This window comes from Brachyistius frenatus, unplaced genomic scaffold (genome assembly GCF_029030835.1).
Source record: "Brachyistius frenatus isolate BFR_SWC_R1_liver_20210118 unplaced genomic scaffold, ASM2903083v1 Contig_6, whole genome shotgun sequence".
NCBI classification, from domain to species: Eukaryota; Metazoa; Chordata; class Actinopteri; family Embiotocidae; genus Brachyistius; species Brachyistius frenatus.
Window position 1 is genome coordinate 4,352,110 of NW_027210605.1, and position 16,518 is coordinate 4,368,627.

At 40.5% G+C, this 16,518-nt stretch overlaps 1 protein-coding gene across 1 annotated transcript; it reads right to left on the minus strand.

Moving 5' to 3' along the window:
* Window positions 1-4,308: 4,308 nt before the first annotated feature.
* On the minus strand, window positions 4,309-16,354 carry LOC138615498 (extracellular matrix protein 2). Its single transcript, XM_069689165.1, has 9 exons — window positions 16,310-16,354; window positions 15,011-15,235; window positions 14,673-14,898; window positions 14,194-14,309; window positions 11,875-12,007; window positions 11,646-11,803; window positions 10,898-11,037; window positions 4,779-5,105; window positions 4,309-4,486 (listed from the first exon to the last, which is right to left on the minus strand). The coding sequence occupies exons 1-9, from the start codon at window positions 16,352-16,354 to the stop codon at window positions 4,309-4,311; spliced, it is 1,548 nt and encodes a 515-aa protein (XP_069545266.1).
* Window positions 16,355-16,518: the final 164 nt, after the last annotated feature.

Here is a 16,518-nt window from a genome sequence, read left to right on the forward strand (position 1 = left end):
AATAAATAAGCTTAAATTGAAATATCTCAGACAGACTTAACTAGAGTGCAACTACAATATGCAATCACACCAAAGTAAGCCTTTTTTAGATTATAATGAAATCTTCCAATCTGTAAAAATGTGTCTTTGTTCTCTTCAAGATCTTTTTCTGCCAGTATCACCTTAGTGTCGGGAGGTTTCGGAGGGTAAAATCAAATTAGCAATCAAATCAAATTTCAATTTAACTGCAACTTTAATATATTTAGAAAGACTTATTCCTGTATTTATTTTTTTAGGATGTTAGAAACCTCAATTGAGCATTTTAATTGTATGCATCACATCTGTTGTCACATTGTTGACTTTTATATAAAGACTAAAATACAAGGACATACTTTTAGAAATGTTTCAGCTTTAACATTGCAAATCTTTAGTGATGTTTGCCATGCAATCATTTTTCAATCAACAGTGGGGCATCAACCATTTAATTTCCCATCATTCTGTCACATTTTTCTGATTAGCTCTGGAAGAGAACATGGTGATTTACCAAGCTCCACCAAAATCATGGAGAACGAGTATTTCAAGGACTGTGATTACAAAACGTATGATTTGGTGTCTTCTCAGTTTTCTATTAAATTTTGTTTTGGCAGGATAAAATGGTTTTTTTCACTGACTCTCGGATTTCATCTCTGTTTTGCCAGCACTCAGAGCGAGGCAGCTAGTGTAACAATGCAAAACCATGTGGGAACTTGTCCGATCTCGCACAAAAACATTTACTGTTATCTATCTACAATTATATTGGCGGGACATCATCATAACTTTTGTCATCATCCATATCAATACAAGCAGAGACTGACACTCCTGCTTGCGGTTTCTGTTAAAGATGTTCTTTCTCTCTAAGCGTTCAGTATTCACAGTGGTGCAAAAGGCATGCAGACCAGATCAATGCCCTGCAGGGGCTTTTGGCAGGAGACAGAGTTTTGATAAAGGCCTTAGCAGATAACATTCCTTCTTTCTCTGCTTCCTCTCTTTCTCTTGCTTTGCATACCCAGTTTCTCTGTTTTCCGCACTTTATTTCCCTCTGTGCCTGTCTCCCTTTCTCGCTGTGGTTCACTTGATTATGGTGTTGGTCTGTAGCTAGAGGGCTTGGCATCCAAATTAAACTCTTTTTGCCCGGCGACTGTTCATCTAACGTGTCTCCAAAGATTAGTACACCCACTTGTTAGCTCTTGTGTAGGTGCTGCCATGCTGTGAGTGTGTGTGCCTTCATATGCGAAGAGAGAAGACTATAATATCGACAAACGTGCTGCATTTGTGTTTCATATTGTGATTCAGTCTCATAAAAGTTGATTTAACACTCTTTGATGCCACTAGCTATCAAAGATAAGCACATTAAGGCCGGTGGCTGAGAGGCTGCCTCTTCTACACACTGCAGTAAGCACATTCTTGTTGATCCCAAGTTGACCCTTAACACTGGAACCCAATCTCATGTTCTACAGAGTAACTGTCCTCCTCTCACACCCTGCAGCCATCCTTGTTCTCCTGGCCTCACATTATCTGTTTCTATCCGATGACCATCTGAGTCAGGGAAATAATTCTTCAGCTGCTTTTCTCAGTGTGTACTGGTGCTTTTTATTTTATCAGCCAGCAACCCCCTCCCCAATCCAATAACAAACACAGGAAGTTGCTGTCTCCGGGTAGTACAGACAGTGCATGGGAGAAGAAAAACTTAACACCGCTCCATGGTCAACCATTTACAAACGGGCTCTGGCCTGAGCTAGACAGGAAGCTGAACATCTGTTTGGTGTGATGGGACATCGGTTTAACAATTTGGTAATTTCACACGTAGTGTGATGGATGGCACTGAAGTGCCGAGTTTATCAAATTTGAAAATAACCCATCTGTGGAAGGGAAGGGAGGTTTAAGGATTTAACATCAAAGCCGAAGCATCCATCTGCGGAATTTTTTTTTTTTAAAGATGGGAAAGTTAAAAGGGAGAGCTGGTGCTGCTCGGTCGTTTTAAGCATCGACTCAGCCTGTACGTGCAGGAACTGCAGTATAAATGTGAATGTGTAGTTTCTTAGACAGTAATGTGCTGTTTACAAAATGACTGTACAATTATGGAGAATGGAGTATGCACCACATGCACAAGTCTGAGAGCAGGGATCTAACATGTGATTACACACCCAGGCAGAGAGTGAAAAGAATGAATGTGTCTGTTAATACTACATATTCAGACCAGACATCTATTGGACTCTCATAACTGAGTTCACTTTGTCATCTGCTTCATTCTCTCTTATTAAGTTATTAACTGTTTATCTCTCTCAGCCACAGTCCTCCCTCCCTCCCTCCTTCCAGTGTTTGTGACTAAACATCTGCAGGGGACCTTCTGGTCTTCATTTAGCGCTGCAGAAACACAGCTAACTGTTGAAACCTTATGCCTTGAGCCAGCCAAGTCAACGCAGCAAGTGCACTGTCTGTAAATTACAACTTTATACACTGAGTACAACTCAATATTTTATCATTTTAATTACATTCATTACTCTGAGTGATATACTGTGAAAAGTGTTTTTGTCTCTTCACGAGTGGATTAACAAATTAAAGAGACCACTCCAGCTCTGAATTGCCGATGGCTTGCACTCATTAAAAAAAAATTTGTTTAAACTGCAACAGTGAAACTGCAAATACAGATATAATTTTATCATGTAGGATTTGGTTTAAACCAGCAAACAAACATTGTGAATCAAGCAGGGTATAAATCATGACCTGTTCACATTCCTTCATGTAGATATTGACAAAAACAGGATGAGATGATTTAAAAGGAAGAGTTTAATTGTTTCCAGAAAAAAATTAATCAATAAATGAGAGTGCAACATGATTTGTTCTCTAATCTTTGCCAATGTTATGTTGTCATTACAACAGATTTTAGGGTAACTAACACATTGTTATGGGCAAGGCTCTGACTCATGTCACACATCACAAAGCTCAAAACACCTCTGAATCAGCCAAGATTTTACAACAGAGGAATGGTGCATTGTTTTTTAATGCTATCCTGTGCAGGTGAAAAGAGAAAAAAGGGGTGAGGTGGGGCCCAGAGAGCAGGAAATATGCGATACAGTGGTGGTGATAAAGAGGAAAAGAGGCAGTGAGACTACTGAGATCTGGGGTACAACTTTATCATTAGGGTTAGCAGAGCACCAAAGCTCCAGTTCCCAAATGGGAAAAGTGCTCTGAGCGTGATCTAGCGCTCTGCTTTCCTCCCTTCATTTTCTGCTTCTGTTTTAAATCTCCTTCCCTCTCTGTCCTCTGGCCACGTCTTATTGGACTCAACGAGTCATGAACGGCTACTCCTCTCATTTTTCACTAACCAGTTGAGAGACTTTCTAAGAACAATCGCTGCATTGTGTCTTAAAAGTCAGCGTGCTTGTTTGTCCCTCAGTTTCACTCCGCCCTCACATGTTCCTCACCCTTTTTCTTATCCCACCTACTGCTGGTCCTCATAATGGGCTGCCCCACTCCTCACATGCATACATACTTGCACCCCAATTACTGTACACAATCCTACAGTGACTGACGTCACCTGTACGTGTTTGGAGGCCCTGACTGAGGCCCCCTTCCCAGTCAGAGTGACCCCTTGTATTTTTACTGAGTGGTGGATGTTTATGTTGGAGCTCATCTGGCGATAGGAAACCAGCGTTATGTTTATCATTTTTCTTCCTAATGGCCCGCTTAGGTTCACAGTGTCACCACACATTTCCACCTTCTTTCAGGAGCGTCTAAAATTTGACTGGTTCATGACTCACAGGTATCCCTGCCACATCCACCACTACCTTATTTTCACTTGCCCTTTTTTAAAGGCTGCTCCTGCAACCCCTCCGGGCACCTCAGACTTAGACTAGACATATAGATTAATCTTTTTCAGTCCTCAAATTCCCAAAGTATCGCGTACTTCAAAAAGACATATCACATACTTTGAAAAGACAACCTGTGTTTGGAGTAGATCCGGATTCCACTGTGAAATATAATCCTTTTACATTTTTAAGATCATTTTATATAATGGTCGTTGCAATTACTGTGCAAACTGTATATTAACTTTATGACACACCAAAACATTACAGTTATTTTCTTAACCAAAGATGGTATGTGGAATAAAAGGGTTTGGGAATGTAAAATAAAAGCTCTGACTGAGCAAGCAAACTAAATGATAAAACAATTTTTCTGCCAAATTCTGATGATGATTATAAAAGTTGCACAAATAAGAAAAAACACAGAAAGAAATGTGGAGCTGTTTGCAATGTCGATGTATCCTGCATGTCTGTCCCACTGTGTGACCTATTGGTCGTATGTGTACCCCTGCTGTGGATTGAGGACCAGTCCCTGGGCGTCAGTGAGGCAGGAGAAGGCATTGGGGGGAATCTTCTCCACTTCCAACAGATTATTTTCCAGGTGGACCGAAGCCAAGGTGGAGCCAGAGTTACGAGGGTGGCAAACTCCCCACTGCCTCACCAGCCTAAAATCACAACATACATACATTTAAATTTAGACAGACTTCAGAAAAAACAAATTTTTTTTAATGTAAAACTTTTACATTTTCAAAAAAAGCTCAGCATGAGACATTTAATATGTCAGGATATCCTTCTCTGCTTCTTTGTCAAGCTCTTTAGAGTCATTTCTGAAGGGAGCTTCACCAGCGGAGCTAATGGCATTGGGACAGGATTAGATAAGAACATTTCGCTCATCCCTACATTATGAAAATCACTTTTGTTACATACAAACTGACTTTATGGAAAATACAGTTCTACCTGATTTGATTGTTGTCCAGTCTCAGCAGGAACAGGTTCTTAAACTGTCTAACACTGCGAGGGACCTCTTCCAGGCGATTGTTGTTCAAAAGGAGCTCACCAAGTGAGCGATAAGTTCCAACAAAAGAGACTTGCTTGGTACCCTCATTGGTCAAAGCATTGTGGGATAGATGGAGGGACTGTAGGCCAGGCCGCAGGTGATGGAAGGTGAAGGCGGGGATATCAGTGATGTTGTTGTGTTGGAGGGTTAGCTTACGAAGAGGGCGAGGCAGATTTGTCGGGACAGAGGTGAACTGGTTGTGGGACAAGTCCAAGGCCTCGAGAGACCTGAGGAAGAGGAAAACGCAGAAGATTAATGAATTTCAGTCAAACAAGAAGACATGCAAATGAAAAAACGTTTTATACATTTAACCATGCATTGCTCTATGAATGGTAATGCTGGTTTGTTGGACAATCCTTTGGTCCACCACTTGGGTCCAGGCTCAAGTATCTCAACGACCATTAGATGGATTGCAATGACATTTCTTATAGACATTCAGATTTCCTGTGAAATCACCAACAGCATCAGCTGGAAGGATTGAAACAAAATTCAGGGTTGCCATGATACATCCTGAAGACTTTGGTGGTCCACTAGCTTTTCCACTAGTGCCACTATGAGGTTGACTTTTATGGTTTTAAGATAAATGTGTTGTCAAACTATTGGGCAGAAGGATTCAGCATAGTGACGTCAGCATGTAAGGTTTAAGAGGGCTCTGGGTTAAATACGATAATGTGTGCCCACTTCCACACTGATTCCAAGACTTTTTACTGCAGACCTCATGTTTTATAGTTGCTGGACTCCTGCATAGCACTGTTGGAGGGATTGGGAGGCAAGGCTGAATAATAGGAAACACCAGGAGAGAAAATAATGGGGCCTGAGGGTGCAGTGTAGGAGAGCATGGCGGTTTGAGCGGGTATTTGCGGCTAAGGGGATGATAAAGGGAATTAAAATACTTGGATTGCAAGGAACAGAATGAATAGACAGAAAGATGTGATCAGATAAGCTGGGGTTTGAGGCAAAGATGCAATATACAGGGGTTCAGTGTTTTTGTTGGAAGATCTCACACAGCTGTTGTGAGTTTACAGCACAGCTCACAGCAGGAGAGGAACCTCATTTTCTGTTCTTCCGGCATTCATAGCACCATACTGGACAACCACTGGGGCTCAGAAACACAATCAGGTGGCCAGCCAATCACCACACAGTGAAGTGAAGTGGGGACCAATGAAGGGTAATGGATGTTGGAGACATTGGGGCATTTCTGCAACTCGTAAAAGTAAGTTACAGTAAGAGCTTAGCATTAACTGTCCTACCTTGAAAATTACAACTCCCAAGTTACATTAATTATCAGAGTTTTTGTGGGGCTTATATTTTCACGAGACAGAACGTGTGACTTTGAAAATCCTGAATCAATAAAATTGCTAAATCAATCAATACTTTTGTGCACTGTGCTATTTCTGATCATATGTGAGAATTGTAATAAAGGTCTGGGTTAGCATTAGACCTTCTTCCCTCCATCTGGTCAAACAAGTTCCACTGATATGAAACTTGCCGTAGCTTGCATTCCTCTCTGCTCAACAAAGGTATAATAAGACACCACATAAGTCATAAATGTTTTACTAAAAACAAAGAAAGGACACAGGAGAGTGAGCACGATGACAGATTTAACTTAAAACAAAGAAACACAGAAGTCAACACACACCAAAACGAAGGTTTACGCTTTACCCTGTATGTATTGTTTCAGATATGGATTGTTGTGAAAAAAGTGGTTTCTGCTCAAAATGTAAACCCTAAAATATATTGCCCTGTTTGTGTCTCTGTACCAGTTCAGACCAGTTGTGCGCTGCTGATTTGTATTCTAAAACTTTGCCAGGAAGTTCAGCAGCAGTCTGCTGCTGTCAGAGCTCCACATGGTATTAATGAGCAGAGGGACACACACTCCTCTCTTCTCAGAGTCCCCCGCACTCCCACCCACTGGCACCGACACACAAACACACACAATGCCAAACACACACACGCACACACACGCCCATGTTAGTGCAATTAGATGTGAAGAAACACTCATATACACACACAAATAAACATGCTCATAGATATGGAGAAGTCTATATAAACAGAAACGTATGAATTTGAAAATGTTAATTGACAGACAGGTAATGTGTATATGTTCAAACAACATACACACTCTCTTTTCAGCTCACAAAATGTGTGTGTTCATAGTTTTGCGCGAAGCACAGCCAGGTGTAATCGAGCTGATGGTCTGCTCTTCCTCAGGGTTTCAGATTCTAATAAGAACCAGCACACAGATATATACTGTATACAGTGTTTATATATACACAGATGTATGGGGATGTGAAGCAAACCCTGCTTCACATCCCCATACACACACATGCATACAGAAGCTCAGGCACAATACGTACATATGCACACAGCTCCATCTGTGGCGAACCCTCCATGCCAGCAATGCAAGCTGGTTTAAGCACTTTGGCAACGTAGCCAGGGGATAGGTAATGTATCCAGGCAGAGCAGCTGTGCCAAGTAGGCTAGAAAGACCCTGGCTGGACTGAAAAAAAATTCTATAATGGATGGATGATGGCAGAACATGGCTTAGGATATATTAAAGCAGTATGTGAACCTCTGTCTGCACTGCCTTTATTAACATGGGCTGATATCTGGGAGTATTTTAAGCTATTTGTCACTTCTGCTAGAAACAGACTGAGGCAAATTTGGTTCATTCAAAGTTATAATTTTGACAAAGTACTGGTGTATACTGTAATACACACTGCCATTACAAATATGATGTGTTTGCAATAAAGCAGGATACCCTCAAATGTGAACCGAAGATAACTTGAATTAAAATGAGTGGTTTTCACTTGACATCAGTGTGATACTTTAGTTGGTGTGTGGATGCTCAGTGCTGTGTGCATTTGTTCTTCTTTTCCAGTTTGTATAAGTTTATTGCGAAAGCAATTTGTGCTGTGCCAAAGACAAAAAAGAGCTTTCGTTATAATTCCTATCAGGCTGAGACACGTCATAACAGAACACGACACACAAATCTTTGGTGTGGTGGTCACTGAACCTGCACCTCCATGCAGCCAGTCTGAGCCTGCAGCGATGATAAATAAATCTGCATAGATCTCCCACGACAGTCTCTCTGCCAAAATGACACAATTAATAAACAACAAATGGACAACAAATATTATTTGATCCATCCTAATTTTCTATTTGAAAAAAAAAAAAAAAAAAAGACAATACTTTTTTGTCTCTTATTAATTAATGCTGTTAGTGCATTTGCTCTGGATCATTTCAATCTGATGACCTATTTGCGAGGCTGTTACGTTAAGCTGCAGAATCCTCAAAAGATAACAGATAACGATCATTTTCCCTATAAAACCATTTGACGACATGAATCAAAAAAGACAATTGAAAACACAATATCCATAAAAATTTGTCAAATAAAACATTTGGAAGGAGTGCTGTTTATGTAACTTTAATCAGTACAAGCAATTCTGTTTTTACAGAAGAATGAAAAGAAGATGACAAACAGGCCGGTGTGTGTCTGTGTGTGTCTGTTTTTTAAGAGTTCAATTATGTGTTTGAAGATGTATGCTGTTGTGTCCCTGAGGAGAGGCAATTATGGCTGCGGTTATGTTAATTGAATGCGCTTGCAGACTCATATTACATAACAAACATTGTTAACAGGTAGAAAAAAGTATTCAGATCCTTACTTAACTAAAAGTAGCAGCACCACAGAATGAAAATACAAATAAAAGTCATGCATTTAGAATTTCACTTGAGAAAAAAAAGTACATGATCAGGAAATTAAACATATTTAAAGAATTTCAAGTACTTAGAGGGGAACTCTGGGAGACAGGCGGGTTAATGATGTGTTTGCACGGAACATAACTGTCAAGTGTTACGTCATCTTTAACGACAGGCATCAAGACAGCCGTGCATGCATTTCGCAGTTACTTAATTAGCTTAATTAGCAAAAATAATATATGGTTACTATTTATTTTATTACTCAGCAACTATTACTGATGATCAAATATTAATTCCACGTTAGACTTTTTGTGCTGTAGTCAGTTGAGGAGGGAACTACTGTATAGATATATATCATATTTAAATTAAATAAGTTAAACTTTGTATATAAAATCGTAACATAAATTAACTACTGAATAATGTGAAGTGCTGTAGTAGAGTAAAAAGCACAATTATTCCCCATCAAATTTTATAATGGACTCTATAATGGAAAAACTTGAGACTTGTACTTGAGAACATTTATGCAGCAAGTACATATGTGTGCATAATGTAAGAGCATTGGCTGGAATTGTAAACACCCAGAAGAACAGAGAACGATCTGGGATCTGTGTGAAAAAGAAATTCTGACCATATAACAAATATTAGGTTGTAACAGAGGTACTGATCAGGGCCTACAAAAAGTACATTATTAAAAAGGTAGAAAACAAGGTGAGATATTAGCAGCTAGCTCAGTCTGAGACAGATCACAGGTCTAGGCTCCACCCCCCCAGCTCCCAGTATCCACCACTAGTACCTCCAATCAATGAACCTCAGCAGGAGGCAACAATAACACTAACTCCATGACAAGGGAACAGAGACACTCCACTAACTAGAACCAGCACACTCCAGTTTATTTTACCAGCAAGCAATTTACTTTTCATTTTCTTCCTCCATTTTTTTCAGTCCCACTCTGTTTCTCCATACACCTCAGTTGGGCTACACAAAGAATACATTTCTCCACAGGTATTTCAACATAGATTTAAGTTTCTACAATAACAGACAATCCAACTAAAAGCAGGATTCTTGCTTTATTCCACTTTGGTCTCATTAGTGACATTTGCCCTTTGAAAAATATTGTCTCCTGCTGTGTGAGAGTAGGTCAGGTCAAGCTGAATTTGTTCAGTCTGCTGTCTATACAATGCTGAGGGAAGCTTTTAAAATAGAGCAGCAGCTAATAAGCCTGCAGAGCCGATGGGAAAGATGCTGCTCTTCCTACTAATGAGGTCAAGTGTCAGGCATCAAATGTATTGGAGTCAGAAGTCAGAATGAAGACTGTACCGCTAGATTGAATCATTTTCAATAAAATGTCATCTCTCTGTCTGATAAAGTGTTTTACTGTTTTCTATCTGTGAATATAAGATTTCATAATTTCTTCAGTCAAATTTCTCCTGAATTTCTCAACATTAAAATTCGACTTTGCCCTCAACATAAAAAGTATTTCCAATTGCACTTTCCTGCACTCTCTCGTTCACATTCGCTTTTCCTCAGTTTGCCCTGAAGCTCCCACTGTGGTTCCCAAGGATCCCAGGGAGCAAAGAAAAACCCATTGGAATTCACTATATTTAAACAGCACGCGTACACACACACACACACACACACACACACACACACACACACACACACACACACACACACACACACACACACACACACACACACACACACACACACACACCATTCTACACACACAGAGGCAATCACTTGCCCTCAAGCTCTCATTCACACGCCTGCTCGCCTAGTTACACAGGGTCAGCTGTCATAACTTTTGTGATGTGTTAGCATGCATGTGTGTGTCTGTTTGAGACAGACAAGAAGAGGAGGGGGGAAGTAAGTAAGTAACAAGTCAAAGTATCTGTCAAGGATACTTACTGATACTGATAGAAGAAGTGCTGAAGGTGCTGTCGTATTGATCTGGATTGTGTTTCCGTGTGTTCATGAAAAGTGTCAGTTTCACATATTGATGACAGGAATAGTAAAATATTGCCACAGTGTTAATTAAAAAGTGTTACTTCACAGCCTGTAGTTGTGGCAAGCATAAAATGATAAAAGTTAAAAAAAAATAAATAAAAGGTATTCAGACTCCCAAACAACACCAGGCTACCCTCTTGTGGCTGATGTCGGAACGATGGATGGATGGATGGATGGATGGATGGATGGATGGATGGATGGATGGATGGATGGATGGATGGATGGATGGATGGATGGTGGGTGGATGGGTGGGTGGGTGGATGGATGGATGAATGGGTGGATGGGTGGATGGATGATGGATGGAGTTACGTACTTCAGACGGGTCCACGCTTGAGTAGCGATGCCTTGCTCATGCAGCAGGTTGTGACTCAGGTTCAGCACTCTCAAATGAATGCAGCGCCTCAGTGCCTCCTCTGTCACCTCTTCAATCAAATTTTCACTGACTTCAAGCGCCTGTTTACAATAACAGACAAAGACAGGCAGGGACGTCTGATTTCGGGCATCAGCAGAGACTTTATACAGATATAAAATAAAAAACAATCAACAGAAAAATAAGGCTGACATCGATCACGGAGAGCGCAGAGATTCAGGTAGAAGATTCACAAGTAGTTAGAGCTGATAGACTTTAACAAACTAATTTTTCTCTAGTCTCCAGGTCAGACATCATATACTGGCCACCGATAAAATGTTGGCCTGATTTGCATAAAGTTACATCTTAAAAATTTCTACCTCTCCATTTTTGTTTTTAACACAGCCCTGGACTCCCAGAATCCCTCACTTAGCAGCGTTCCATAGAAAATGAAAGCAAGGCCAACTTTGCCTCACATGTCATCGGGTTCATTTTGTCCTCAGCCTGAGGCTGCAGTGGAAACGCATGTCGTCACGCCTCGATGCGAACGAAGTAAGCTCAGAAAGGTTAAGTAGTTCTATAAAATTACAAATGAAGCTCTGTCATCTCCGTGATAAACAATGAGCTTCTGTCTTCATTGCTACTGTCAGGCTGTCTGAGGTGACCCTGAATATTTTTCTCTACATGATTCAGTAAAGAGATACCAGTGCACCTGCAGAGAGGGAGGAAGGCCCGGGGGGAGAGACCGGAAGCGGTTGTTGTCCAGCTGGAGGTCCAGAAGCTTCTGCAGTGGTCTGAAAGCTAAAGGTGACACACTGCCCTCATGAAGAATATTCTCCTTCAGCTCCAGATTTAGCAGGTTCACCAGACCTAGAGGAGAATAATACATATTTGAATATATGACCGTGTTTCTCTTCCATGTACACAGACACAAATCGTACCTTTGAAGCAGTGAGGAGTGAGTGTAGTAAGCTTGTTGTTGTTCATCTTCAGCTCCTCCAGAGATGGCGGCAGCGCGGGGATCCTCGTTATCTGGTTGCCATCTAAATTCAGCTTCTTCAGAAAGGTCAAGTTCTGCAGCAAAAAGAAGTGTTGAGCAGGCCAAGATTATAAAACAGACAAAATGAATACTTGTCTCAAAGTCCATAATTTTCTATCCCAACTTGCCATTCAGGACACAATCACAGAGTTCACAGAAATACACCAAATGAGAGAATGTCAAATTTGTGCATCTCTTCCATGTCATCTATCATGTTGTATTTTTAGTACAGCCACTTTGGGTGGCTCTTCAGTGAAAGCTGATGTGGTTGATGTGAGCATAAAAGTAGTGGACAGGATCTTTGCAGTGTCCCTCGAGCCAGTCCATCAGTCCTCTGTCATTACTGGGATGTGAGCAGAAAATGAAGAAAAAAAAATATTCCTCTAAAAATAATGTCTTTATATCCAAATCATTGGTCGCAGCTGTTTTCCAGCAGGTTCGTCTAGCCAATAGCGTGACAGTATGTCAGTGGTGGTGTGTAAAGATTGGTCGGAGTGTGGCAGGCTGCCTCAGTGTGGCCAGGATCTGTGTTTGGCGTGTGGTCATTTAGAGGTTAAAAAGGGGGTTATTCTTAGAAAGGATTAGTTAATGTAATTTCAGTAGTCTTTTATTACTGTAATGATACAGGATACAGCCTGCTTTTTATTTTTAATTAGATGCAGAGTGACTTATAAAACAGGTTTGTAAGTCACAAACTCACTCATTCACATTTATTAGGCTGCAGATTCACAGTAAGAAGAAAGAGGGAGCTGCTCGGGACAATTTTAAACCAGCTCTACACATTCTACACGTGCTGGCCAAAGGAAAGTCACAGCAACTGCAGAACAAGGTCAAGTCAGGTCCCACTGCTTATCTCTCCACTTCTGGAAGAGAATAGACACTCATGCTCAGTAACTATTAGATCAAAAATATGCTCTCAACTTTTCAGCAACAATCAAACAACACATAAACACACACAAAGAGGAGTAATGAAAAAAAAAAAACTACAGTTGTAACACTCATTGACTGAAGGTAAAGCTGGCTGAACTGGAACTGCCGGGAACGACTGGGAACGGATCAGCTCTGCAGTTACGTAGTATTGAATGTCCCCAGTTTGGCATGGATCATATCAATGAAACCACGCACCCTGGGGAAATTGTATATCCATGCATATCCCCCCGCAGAAATTATGGACTTCAAAGATGTAATATGTGGGATTTTTAATTTTAAAAAAATTAATAAAAAATCCTCAATAGAATATAAAGAAATAGCAATGTTGACATTTTGTCACAGACATCTCTGTTTTCTGTTGCAGAGACATCTACTAAGGTTATTATTTTAATCAGCAAACCCCTGCTCATCCCATCTTGTAATACTAGTTTGTACCACAAGATGGGACATTGAGTCACTGTAGCTTAAAGTCTGCTCTCAGTCTAACGTGAGAAGAAGATGATGTAATCTTCTAACCTCTTGTTAGAATGACTTTCATCATGTAAACACAATAGATGAAACTTTGGCAAAGCAATCAAAATCACCATCTGGCTCCTGACAAAGAAAGAAGAGCTAGAAACAGAAGCATAACAAGAATTAACATTGGTGTTGTGTTCCGCCACCGGAGACAGTTCTTGGAGAGTAAATGAATAAAGATTGACGGTGAACTCACAATGTTTCTTGTAAACTGCTGGATACGTAGCAATACAGACAAAACGGGCATATAGACCTTGTTTATACAATACAAACTGGATCTTTAGTTCAGCTAATAACAACACAAAAAGCACTAAAAACTTTCTCTTTTTTTTAAATGGCATCAATACATAGTTTTGTTGTGGCTGTTTCTGTGCTTTTGTGGTCTTGCTAGAAACAAAGTTAAACAAGCTTTCATGTAAACTCAACCAACTGCCCATACAATCTGACGTTGCAATCATCAGTTATATATAAAAAATAAAAAATAAAAAAAAGAGAAGCAAACCACTAACTAACAGCAAAATGCCAAAACTCCAGACCGAGGGCAGATATGACGCCACAGCGACTCAATTTCTCTCCACGAGGTATTATAAGACGGCGCAGTCACACCTAACCCTTCATTGCACCTTAAAGTAACAGTTTTGCATCAAGCATGAACAAACAATTCGATTACAACTGCAGGCGTGGCATACTTGTAGACAAGAAGTGATGGTGTAAACAGCAGTGTTAGTAGCAGCAGGATGGAGCTGAAATATGCACGCAGAGCAGTGTTACTCACAAACAGGGGGTTCTGGCTGAACGACTCGTCGTCCAGTGTGTTTTTGCTCAGGTCCAGTGTGTCCAGGTTTGGAAGGCCAGAGAAAGTTTGTGGACTGATGATTCTGATGTTGTTCTCTTTAAAAATAAATCACATGATAATAAATATTACAGTAGCTTGTACAGCTTGTAAAGAGTGCAACATTTCACTTGAAGTTTACCTAATTCAGTCAAGGTCATGTCATATCTGTGATGGAACTTGTGTTTTACCATTCATGTAAATATTGTAATCACTAGGAGAACTTTGGTGGAGGCAAAGCACTACTTTAGTTTTCAGTGTAATAATTCCCCACCAATTGTTTACTGGCAACTGCATGCAGCTGTGAAAACATCAGTGATTTTAGCACCAAAAATAAACACAGAAAATGCTAGAAGGAAAATGTTCTAATATCCCACTAGGCACAGACATGATGACTCTACCGCCACAATTTAAACACACACCTGCCACATCCAACTTTGTGGCCTCCAGGTTTTGGAAAACTGGCAGGTGAGTCAGCCCGATGCCTTTGCAGCTGATTTCACTGTCGAATGTCTGACACTCAAGAGGTGACTTTGTAAAGTTGGAGTGTATTTCTGTTTGATTGCTAGGGGACTCAGTTGCCTCTTCTTCCTCTTCCTCCTCTTCCTCCTCTTCCTCCTCTTCTTCTTCTTCCTCCTCCTCCTCTTCCTGATGCAGAAAACAAAACAAAAAAAATTTAATTCATTGATTTCTACTGGATGATTCAGTGAACTAAAGAAAAACAAAGTATGTGTTATTTGTTCCAAAAAAAATCAAAAACCTCCTCTTCCTCCTCCTCCTCGTCATCATCGTCGTCATCATCATCATCATCATCATCATCGTCCTCATCATCGTCCTCATCATCGTCCTCATCTTCTTCTTGTGTTTTCCCGTAATCCATCAGCCTTCTTTTCTCAGCATGAAGTTCCTTTAGTGCAGCCATGAGAGTGCTGGTCTCTCCTTTTCCACGCTTTGTCCAGTCCATTAGGGGTCGCCCAAACCCTGCCTAAAATAAGCAGCAGGAGACTAGTGACATGAAGACTCAAAGAAGTACATGAATTTACCAAACAATCTTAAACAAAACTATAACGTGAGTGAAAAGATGTTCGGAAAAGTTGATTTTCTGCATTGAGACAGTAGATGTCAGTGGACATACTATTCTGTATGCAGTGGACTCCACTGTAGGTGCATGCTTCCTCCTCCCCCAGGCACTTCTCCTTCTTCTACCAGCCTCCAGCTTTTTGAAACCAACATTTTTCAGGTTCATCTCCTTTTCAGTATCCTTTTGGAGATGTCCATCCTCACCTTTTTCTTCACCAAAATAAGCCCAAACATAAAGCAAAACAGAAACTGAATTGCAAACATGAAGAAATAAAAATCGTATTTGCTCTCTTGTACAAGACTTTAAACTGCTTTAGATATCAAACATTTATTAACCAAGAGCAAGTACACAGATAAAGGCAGGATTTAAAAGCTTACCAGCAACGTGTGTATGCAACAACATCACTCCTGTATCACTCCTTAGTGGATGAATGGTTGAAGCTTCCATTTCAGTTGCCTCAGAAGAGATGTCCAAGAGTGAATCTACGCCATACAAAGAGTCTTCTAGGCTTTGTCCTGATAAAATTGTGCCACTCAGACAAATTAACACAATCCATGTCCTCTGCATTTGCATTGTTGGCTGTTTGCTCAATTCAAGCTATTTCCACTGTAAAAAGATGTCCAAAACTTGTACTTCAGATCTTCAGGGCTGAAGCAAGGAAGAGTCAAGTCCACAGAGAATGAAGACAGTTTTGTCTAAAGGGAAGAAACCTTGCGAGTAGCAGTCAAATTCAGAGTTGGAGCGAACAGACAAATTTCCAGAAAACCCTAGAATTTGGTCATTTAAACAGTGAAAGCTATGATTTCTTGTCTTTTGTGAGTCAGCTTACAGCAGTACTAAAACATACTGCACATGCCCCCCTTACTTAGAGTGAATGCTGAAATGAAGACAGAGTGAGAGGAGGGGAATGAATATACAGGAGGTGGAGAGGTTAAAAAAAACAACCTCTGTGTTAATAAAGGCCCTCGATCATCGTACCATGAAATACACAGACACGCCCGTTCCTCCTTGTCTCCTCTCCATTTCATAACTGTCTGCTACCTCAAGGTGGAAAGGTCTATTTTAGTGGAGATGAGACACCGACAGGGAGAACGAAACTGTATCACAGTAATTTTCATACGGTGGTGAAAGATTCTGCTCCGACATTCTCACGTGATTTGATACCCGTTTTTTTTAGTCCACTGTCA

Bases quoted from the DNA above. Each gene is read 5' to 3' on its own strand.
- LOC138615498 (XM_069689165.1), bottom strand. From the start codon at position 16,354: ATGGAGAGGAGACAAGGAGGAACGGGCGTGTCTGTGTATTTCATG. The intron at 14,899-15,010 runs GTTTTTGATTTT...TTTCTGCATCAG, and splicing joins AGGAGGAGGAGGAAGAGGAG to GAAGAGGAGGAGGAGGAAGA. The intron at 14,310-14,672 runs GTGTGTGTTTAA...TTATTTTTAAAG, and splicing joins CACAAAGTTGGATGTGGCAG to AGAACAACATCAGAATCATC.